Here is a 9,887-nt window from a genome sequence, read left to right on the forward strand (position 1 = left end):
TGTATATACTTTCTTCACTGTCATTTAGGTTCAAAATTTTCGAAGAGAAATCCTTGTCAATATAGACCTATACGTCGAGTATAGGGCCTATATATACCACATTGAAAGGGATAAAATCATTTTTGGTTGAAATAGGGGTATTTGGTTTCTTTTTGTGAGATAAAGTAGAAACCATTTATGAAACTTAAATGTTAAAGAGCATATGGCGACGCTTCTCAGAGGTATAGGGCCTATTCAAGGTTTATTTGATGACAATTATACTTCGTTTTGAAATGGCTGAGATATCCAAAAACAAAGTAAAATAACCTAAGTGGTCATCTAAAAGGTGGGACCCATGACTTTTTATTTTGTGAGATAATGAAAAAGAGGTTTTTTCAATCTCTTACACACAAAACAAGTTGGAAACCTTATGCAGCATCTCAACCAATAATCCCTTTAATAACTAGGTACCTAAACCTTCCTCACCGTCTGTCAAGTAGATCCATTAGTTTTCATGATACATGATACGTTTGGTGAAGATGCAAGATATCATGTGAATAGAATTTTTAAGAGGAAAGAATGCAAACAAAATGACGAAAAACAATTTAATAACCATGCTATACTTGTATAATACTTGTCTTGTGAATAGCTGAGCGGGGGGGGGGGGAGGCTGGGGCTTTAGATGCGAGGAGGTAAGGGAGGCGACGGTCAGTACTGTTAGGAACCTCAGTTTTACGAGGTACGAGTATTGTTCTTACATGGCGCCATCTGTTGACTGACATTGCTAAGCGATGCTTTTCGCGCGGCTTCAGTGAAATGCGAATGCGTTCTTTGCACTTTACCCGCGCCGTCGGCGTCGTCGCCGTGCGTGCGTACGTGTGGCTCGTGGTGGTGTGGATCATTCTGCTAGCTAGCTCAGCTCTAATGCTGTAATGCACGCTCGCTCTGTGTAGTTTGTGCATGCTAAAATGGTGCATTCGTTCGTGAACGTATAATGGCAGCAGAACTTTCACAACCTTGAACGTTACTCGTCTAGTAACCGGTCTACGATCTTCAGAAGTCGAGTAACACAGGACAGATATTGCTGCGTAGCATACTTTCAAAATGACTGTGTGACGTCGGAAATCATGAATAAAATTGTGTGTCTACTCTACCGCCGCAGCCAAGGACTCTCGGAGCCGGAGTATTGAATGAGCAGCTGGTTTTGGACGGTGGTGCGCAATACTATTATTAGGCCCTGCGTTATGTTTATTGTGTATGACCAATGGTGATGTCAGAGTACACCAATGAGCACGTTTTTCAGCGGGGAAATACCGCGATATCTGAATCTCTGATCACATCACTGTTCACCTCACTTTATGAGACACTAGTAGAAAGTTCCTAGTTGTGGTAGACGAAACATGCTGCTCACTCCTGAACCATTTCAAGCTTTATTAGTTATGACTGGAGCCTGGAGGTTACATTGATGCATGCAGGTTCCATATCAATCGCATATTGGATACAGCATATTCCAGCTCTGTCTTTATATTTTTGAGATTAAAGATCTAGGTATAGAAAAATGTGCAGCTGCAACTTGTCCTGTACTGTGCTCAACACGTTTTTAGTTCAGTGTCTAGCCCTCCACCAGGGCCCCGTTTCATAAAAGGCATAAAAAGTTGATATGATTGATAACAAGTCTTGCTGGAATGTCAATTGTCATGGTAACGACATGAATGGAGCTTCCTGATTGGCTGTTGCTATAGGAAGTTGTCATTCCAGCAAGGGTTGACATCCTAACATCTTTTATGAAACGGGGCCCAGGTCTACGTTTGTTATGCTACTCAAAGTCAAATGCCATCGTTAAATTGTAAGACTTTGCCATCTCAACAATGTTCGTTCATGTTTATCTATTTATTCTATGTAACGAAATGTATAGTCTACTTGTATACAGTAGCTGTAAGTCTTTACTCCAGCCGATTACTGTATATGCGGAATATTTCTCGAGGTTTTTATTTTCGCAAATTTGGCGAGTCGGATGCTATTCACAAAATTAAAGACACGCGAAAATGTTGACTCTGATCCCGGTATGAATGTGACGTGCACATTTCTCCATTCAGTAGTGTGCTGCATGATTGCGAATTTAACCACTCGCGAAATCATCAGGAAGTCCCGATTCGCGAAAATTTAGACTCGCTAAATATATGGCGTATACAGTAATCGCTATTGTAAAAGATAGGGTCTTGCCTTCACCATTGCTATACAATATATCATCAATGTCATTCCTGTGTAGGGAGAAGCAAATCAAACGCAGTAGTCATGCCGAATGTACGAGACCAGTTGCCGTTCGTCATGTGCTCCGCCGGTGGTGCAGGGAGCCAAGTCAAACACTCGAGTTTGGATAATAGCATGCCGCGATGGAAAGACGGAAGACTCGTCGTTGCAGAAGGGAGAGATGGTCATTGCGTTCTGATCGTCGAATACAAAGTGGGACCGCCCAAATCTTTCAAGGTGAGCTCTGGGCTGAGTAACTGTAACTGAGTAACTCCGAGTAACTGTTTGCGGCAGGGGCCGTTTCATTCGTTCATGAAAAGACCCAGTCAATAATCAGGTGCGAGATCACTCTCACCTCCCATACCATGGTATGATGCATTTTACACTTGTGAGTAACTCCCGTTTTGTTCATAAGTGGGACTAAGCACACTTGACGCTCTTTAATGGATGAAAGACTCTGCCCCTGCATCCTGTTGCAAACAGGGATGATTGTAACTCAAGCAATTAAAAAATGACAATGTCGGGGGCCACGCAACATTTTTTTTTCGGGGGGGGGGGGTTCAATCATAGTCCCCTATGGGTTTTGATATTTTGTAAAATTACAAAAGTTTATTTCTTTTCTTCCTTTTTTTTTCAGAGCCAGAAAAAACCAAGTGTGTGTGTGTGGGGGTGGGGGTGGGGGTGAGGGGGGGGGGGGGGGGGTGGGGGAGGGGGGTGGGGGAGGGGAACTGGGCCAGCATTGACTTGGCTTCCATCCCCATGCCTTGTCTGCTAGTACTTTGAGCGCTAGAAAGCATCAAAGTCATCAATGCAGTTTAAACTCTGATCTTGTCTCTACAAGACCATTCATACTATGTTTTTTGATAAAGAGTGGTAAGTTTCATCGTATATCCCTCATTCCTCCTACATTATCTATCTCAGCTGTTCAACAATGTGAAAAGCAAGACTCACACGCAGACCAACCCGTCTCGGCTGGTCATAGCGCTGAGGGACGGCTCTATGGTTCACATCAACCACGCCCCGACGGTTGCCCTGTCAAAGCTGTCCGAAGTCATTGACAATGTCTCCAAACAAGGTTTGTTTCTTAACACACAAGCGAAACGTGATTCTAGCGGCACAGACAGAGTTTGAAAATTATAATATAATAGACTTCCCACTGCTTAAAGTTTATGCAGAGAAGAGAATTAGAGCTGAACATTTACTGGTCATCAGTTAATTTCACGTGCTAATACATTCTGAGGCATAGAAATAACATTGTCATTGTAGAGTGCTGCCAATGCAACTTTCGGAATATGAATTTATTTTGCAATTTTTATTTTGAAATAAGGTAAAGAGGTAATTAAACATTGATAAGGAAATTGATGTAGGAGCTTATTTATGAAAATGAAAATAAAAATCCCACATCTACATTTAACACTGAAGGTGATTTTGTGCAAAACAAAGCATTAATTGTACATGTGCATGTAGGTCTATGTATACAATGTATGTAATGTAACACAAAGTAAGGAAAAAAATACGAAAAAGTGGATGATGTAGGAAAAGTGAATTATGGCTCTTTCTCAGACCAAGGAGCTAGCTCAAATAGATTCTTGCTACAAGGATATCTGAGGCAGATTCTATGTTTCGGACTTCAAAAAAAAAGGGGGGGGAATGGGAAAGGAAGCAGAGAAAAAAAATTGTCACAGTCAAATTTGTGACGAGATTTTCTGCACCTCAGTCATAGATAAAGTAGGCTTGCTAGCCCCAGGTTGCCATCCATTGGTCCCGAGAGATGATAGCGTAGCACTAGGCAAGAAGACCAATGCCTTGAATGGCCGAGTTGTCGCATTGAGCTAGCTCCTGACACCCTCATCATGTGTTGGGGAGGATGAGCATACTTTCACTATGTCTTCACAGTTTTTCAGTTGGGTAGTCCTTGTTTTAGAAGATTATAGGGATGTCATCCTCAATTGCATGCAAAGAATGTTAGGAAGGTTTTTAGCTCACCTGAGCCTAATTTAAATCCAAAATTAAGGAATCTTTAAAAGTATTCTCTAGAATCAGAAGTGATAGAGCTAAGTTAATACTATGAGTTAGTACATTAGTGACTGTACATGTAGTTTCAAGTTTGTTTGATAGCAGATCCAGGGGTGCCCCACTTGCGGGCAGGGGAGAGGGGTGGGGAGGTCCAAATTGGGGCCTAAATTTTACATTTTCATCTTCGTTGTGAAAACCTCATGATGGATGTTCACCAAACTTGGCAGGTACAAGTAGCATCCCTAGGGGGTTAGGATCTCAATTTGTTAAAATGGGCGCCATGCTCCCCCCGCAATCCCCCCAAATTAAAGAATCTTTTAAAAAGTGTTCTTCTCTAGAACCAGAATTGATAGAGCTAAAATTTATACTATGAGTAGGGCGGGGGGTCCGAATTTGGGCCCTAATTGTACATGTTCATCTTCTACTCGAGAATGCCTGGTCAAATTTTGGTAGAGCTGTATGTAATTTAGATTAGTGACTGAGTGTAAGTGAGCTTGCGATACTCGGGTGAACGCTAGACCCGCGGGTCTCTTGTTTTTTTTTTCTCAGAGGAGATTTTCCTTCCCTCCAAAAGTTCCCATCAGCTGTAATTTTTCATTCAATCATTTATGTCTTTTGTCCCATAGCCAAACCCGGAAGACAGTTATATGGACAGAACTGCCAGAATCAGAAGATATCTCCGCCAAGCCGATCTCCTCAAGCCAAGACGGTTAGAATGTCGCCAAGGAATGACACCACAGTAAGCTTTTATTGCCGCACAGTTTGTGACCAAATTTGTGGTGTTCACCTTCTGTAGTGTACTTTACTGGACTAGGTATGGTTTGCTTGTTTGTGCTACCTTCCTTAAAGGACAAGTCCACCTTCGTATACATAAGGATTGAGAGAATGCAGCAATATTTAGTAGAACACATCAGTGAAAGTTTGAGGAAAATTGGACAATCCGTTCAAAAGTTACAAATATTTCAAGTATCTGCACAGTCACTGCTGGAAGAGAAGACTACTACAGAGTATGATGTCACATGCGTACAACTATATAAGGAAAATAAAAAGAGAATCTAACAAAACTTTACTTTTTGAATAAAATGCACATTTATTCGACTTACTACTGACGTATGTTAAGGGTAGTATTATTCCCCCGCCTTCTGAAAGAGAGAAGTCAAGTGTTCTTTTGTTATGCGAGAGAAATGGAAATATGTTGAATTGTCTTTATTCTTTCTTTATATTGTTGTACTCATGTGACATCACAAGCTATAGTAGTCTTTTCATCCAGCCTTGACTGAGCAGAAACTTCAAAAATTCATAACTTTTTAATGGATTGTCTGATTTTGCTCAAACTCTCGCTGATGTGTTCTACTAATATTGCTGCATTCACTCAACCCTCATGTGTAGGAAGGTGAACTTGTCCTTTAATGGTTAATGAAACGTAAAGGACAGGTTCATCTTCATGTATATATGTGGATTTAGTGAATGCAGTAAAATATTATCAGAACACATCAGTGAAAGTTTGAGGAAAATGAATCGGACAATCCTTTCAAAAGTTATGAATTTTTGAAGTTTCAGAATTGCCGTCGCTGAAAGAGAAGACTACTACAGTTTGTGATGTATGTGTAGAGTGATATTAAGAAAATCTAAAGAGAATTCAACATATTTTCACTTTTCTTGCCTCATTAAGTAACAATGTGACTTGCCTTTTTCATAAAGCAGGGGGAATTAAATTACCTCACCATACACCAGTTACAAGTCAAGGGAATGTGTAACACTTTGGTTGCTCTGACTTGGACCCTATATTCTTCCTTCAGAGAATTATACATGTACAAACTCATAAATAACACATTAAGATGAGACAAAAGGGATGAGATTTAAACACAAAAGATAAGATGTGTTGTGACATGAAATGCAGCTATTTCAGTACCTCCGCCAAGGGAGGAAGTTACATGTATGTTTTCGTTACTGTTTGTTTGTTTGTTTGTCTGTGTGCAAAATAAGTTGCACACTGATTTGGATTAAACTTGCAGGAAATGTTGAAAATGACACAAGGAACAGATGATCAAATTTGGATAGTGATCCAGAAATTTTTATGGATTTTATGAAGGATTTTTGATATTTTGGCAGGTAGGGTCAATGAACTTGGGAGTTCAAGCTGTGCATTTTTTAGGTTTTCATATATGCGCAATAAAGTGCGTGCTCTAGATCTGCTGGGGCGAGTCGCGTCGCGCAGATGAGAGTTTATGACGTAACAAAGGCTTCTATATTGGGAAATCGGGCGATTTTTCAGCATGCATTGTATGGGTGGAAATCACTGTACTCTATGGAAGAGCAAGATCCCTTAGGTGGAAAGTAGCTGCTTGGCTGAGGTCTACGCTCTCAGAGTGCTTTACTAGTTTTTAAAGCTATCTGTTTGAATATGTTAGCATTACATTCATAATTAACTTTATGCTACTGAAAGGGGGAAAAATGCTGTTTTTCAAAGTAACCATAACCTGAGTCCACTTACATACATGTATCTATGATCATTGTCCTGTATTGATAGTACATGTTTCACTCAGGCAAGTAGAATTTGCAACTGATTGACAAATTGCCCTACGTTGACGTAGGGCAATTTGTCAATCAGTTGCAACGAAAACATCTCGACGGAAGAATTTCATGAATTTGAATAAGTAGAATTTGGTTGTAGACATTTATGGTAGAGTAATGCTTTCTTGTGAGTACATTGTCATTGTAACTTCTCTCTCCTCTTATGTTGTCAAGAATCCTTTGATATGCTTGGATACCCCCACCCCCACCCCCACCCCCCCCCCCACACACACACACACATTCTGGTGGTCAACCATACACAGGTACTTGTTCTAGATTCCTAGAGATACCCCCTTTGAGGATTGAAATGGGGTAGGATTTGACCCCCTATCACAGGCTTTTGGTAGAGAAGCCTTAAAAATTACCCCCTCTCACAGGTTTTTGGATGGGAGGCCTGCAAAATTGCCCCCTATCACAGGTTTTTGGAAGGGAAGCTAGCAAACTTTAATACCCCTATTAAAAATGAAGGAAGAGTGCTGAGGTGAAGAGTGTCCACAATTTCACATTATCTTTCGGGACTTTCTCATGCTGAATATTAGAGAGAAGTAATACTTCACACTGCACTTTTCATCACTCAGGGTTGTTTGGAAGAGATTTGAGAACTACATTGTAGTACCCCAGATTAAAAATGTTTTGTGAAAAAATACTGAACGAAAATAATTTTCTCCCGAATTGAGCATGTGTTACAGATGACCATGTGAGTGGGGAGCTGGGTTGGCTGCTCAGTGGATGCGTGGGACTCCGTCCAATCACCCTTTCATCACCGATTTGTCTATGTGTCACCTCACGTATCTTCCTTTCAGACACCAAAGAGAGTGCAGCGGAGGGACTCGGGGGACAGTCCACGAGTGGGGACGAAGACCTCGACCCCGCGGAGACCGAACCCGTTCTCGCCCCGCCTGTCCCGCAAACGGAGAGCCCCGGACGATGACACCACCATCGAAAGCGACGGTAGTGACGAAGAGAATCTTGGCGCTTCAATGCTGTTCAGCGATCAGGTGGACAAGGAGAACCAACCAACCTGGTGAGTGGTGCCTGAAAAGTGGAAAATTACCCGTACCAGAAAAGTGGACAAAACTTACCCCTACTATCTGTTTCCTCATGAGTTATGTTTTTCTCAGTTCCATGACATTTGCTCCGACGACACTTGCTCCCATGAATATTTGCACGTTTAGCCAAATATAAATTCTACCCACAAACATAACCATAGCCCTAATCCTAATCCTAATCCTCACATCAAACTAAACCTAAAACCCTATAACAACCCTAACCCTAAGTCCTTGGAGAAAATAAGACTGGAGCAACTGTCGCAGGAGCAAATGTTGTTTCACTATTTTTCTCATGATGCCGGAACAACATTGTCATTAGAGTGAAAGATATTGTGCAATTGACGAAGAATGATATATGTAGAACATTAATCAACAACAAAAAAAAATTATCAAACAAAACAAACATCAGAACAAACATCAAACTATTCATGTGCCTTACCTCTACCTTTATGAACAGTATACTTGTGTGGTTGCACAATTTTTTATGCACACTTTGTGCTTCTTCATACTCAACAATGAATTCAATTTGATCAAACAATTGTTTTTCAGTAGCTGATAGTAAATAATGTATGCATAAGATTATTAAGTAGTCATTATCTCATTGCTAACTGCTGATTTTATGTGATCGGGCCTTGAGAAGAAGAAAAAATAAAAGAGGAAATTCTTAATCATGGAGTTTTGACATGTAATAGAACAAACATGCTCTAAATATTCACCCGAAGAATACAGATAACAGTGATAATGACTATTTGTGAAGCACTTTGTCACCCTTGATTTTTTGCTCAGAGCACAGTATAATTTCAAGAATGAATTAACTAACACCAGAAACAACTTGAGGTAGCACAAAAATATGATCTTATTGTATGATAATTTGAACAAATGTAACTTCGATTTGACTTTCAAGTGTCCAGTAATAGATCACTCCTTGTGTGTGGAAGAAGTCCGTTCCAAAGGAAGATTGTGTAATTCACAAATGCGTACATCAATAAGTCCTGTGTCTTGTTGTGTTTGACAATAGTGAGAAGCAGAGTGTGCTTCAGATGAGAAAAAAAGGGGGAGGCTCAATCTTCATGGAGTGTTTTGAGGAAAAGCACCGACAGAGGGACGAGCAGAAAAGGAAAGGTGAGATTCCACATTTGAGCTTCTTCTTTAAAGCCTCTTCTTGGATAAACCGCTGGTCAAAAGCTTCACTTGCATGTTGTAATCCCACCATAGATTATCATCGTACAAATGTGTGTAAATCTTGTTTATCGATGCTGAGAATGATATGTCTAAACATGAATGCAAGTAAGGTTTAGTCATGTAAATCTCTACAACTGCGAACAATATTGGACAATCAGATTTAAAAAGATATTTCGTTTGTTATATTTGTGGCATATCAAAAGTGTTTTAATAGCAGCCCTACGTCTACATATCTACATGTATGTTGACACTGATCACACAGGTACATGATTTTCAAGAAAATTTGGTGACACTGATTCCATTCTTCAAGTTTACATACTCAGTAATCAAAAATAATGCAAACTATGCCAGATGTTGTGAGAATGTTCACTATATGAATTGTGCTGATGTTTTGAAGAAGTAAAACCTTTATCAACACGATATGACTGTACAGTGATTTCAGACAGAATGTGGGTCATTGTAAAGGAGGATGACAGCTAAAGAAGTGAACACCCAACAAGACTATGTGAAGAGGGTGTTATAGAGGACATTGACAAAAGTGAAAGAGATTCCTAATTTGTATGTTTCAAGTTACGCACAAATCAAAGCCAGACACAAAACTTCCCAGAGCAATGTATAGCTCAATGTATGCCAATTTTTGTTTTGCTTTGTGTTGTCTTGTTTCAGGGCCCAATCCTGCGATGTCGGTGTCCGTGAACTTCTACAATCGTAGCAAGCAGATGGCAGGATATGGAGCCAGTGATATTATGTCCATGTGAGTCTAAAAAAACTAGAGCCAAGTTTTAGCAGAGGCGCAATTTACATGCAGCAGTGCTGCTGGTGGTAAAGATGATTCAT

The 9,887-nt window shown here is 40.3% G+C and overlaps 1 protein-coding gene across 1 annotated transcript; it reads left to right on the plus strand.

The window, feature by feature from the left end:
- Positions 1-2,254: 2,254 nt before the first annotated feature.
- On the plus strand, positions 2,255-4,065 carry LOC139713231 (uncharacterized). Its single transcript, XM_071624977.1, has 3 exons — positions 2,255-2,466; positions 3,151-3,304; positions 3,947-4,065. The coding sequence occupies exons 1-3, from the start codon at positions 2,275-2,277 to the stop codon at positions 4,063-4,065; spliced, it is 465 nt and encodes a 154-aa protein (XP_071481078.1). The 5' UTR covers positions 2,255-2,274.
- The last annotated feature ends 5,822 nt before the right edge of the window (positions 4,066-9,887 follow it).

Source organism: Diadema antillarum, unplaced genomic scaffold, assembly GCF_040938485.1.
Source record: "Diadema antillarum isolate AM-2024a unplaced genomic scaffold, OU_Dant_1.0 seq00001928_RagTag, whole genome shotgun sequence".
Lineage (NCBI taxonomy): Eukaryota > Metazoa > Echinodermata > Echinoidea > Diadematoida > Diadematidae > Diadema > Diadema antillarum.

Excerpts from the sequence above, each read along its gene's own strand:
- LOC139713231 (XM_071624977.1), top strand. The coding sequence starts at position 2,275 with ATGCCGAATGTACGAGACCAGTTGCCGTTCGTCATGTGCTCCGCCGGT. Across the intron at positions 2,467-3,150 it reads GACCGCCCAAATCTTTCAAG|CTGTTCAACAATGTGAAAAG; the intron begins GTGAGCTCTGGG and ends TATCTATCTCAG. Across the intron at positions 3,305-3,946 it reads TGACAATGTCTCCAAACAAG|TCATAGATAAAGTAGGCTTG; the intron begins GTTTGTTTCTTA and ends TCTGCACCTCAG.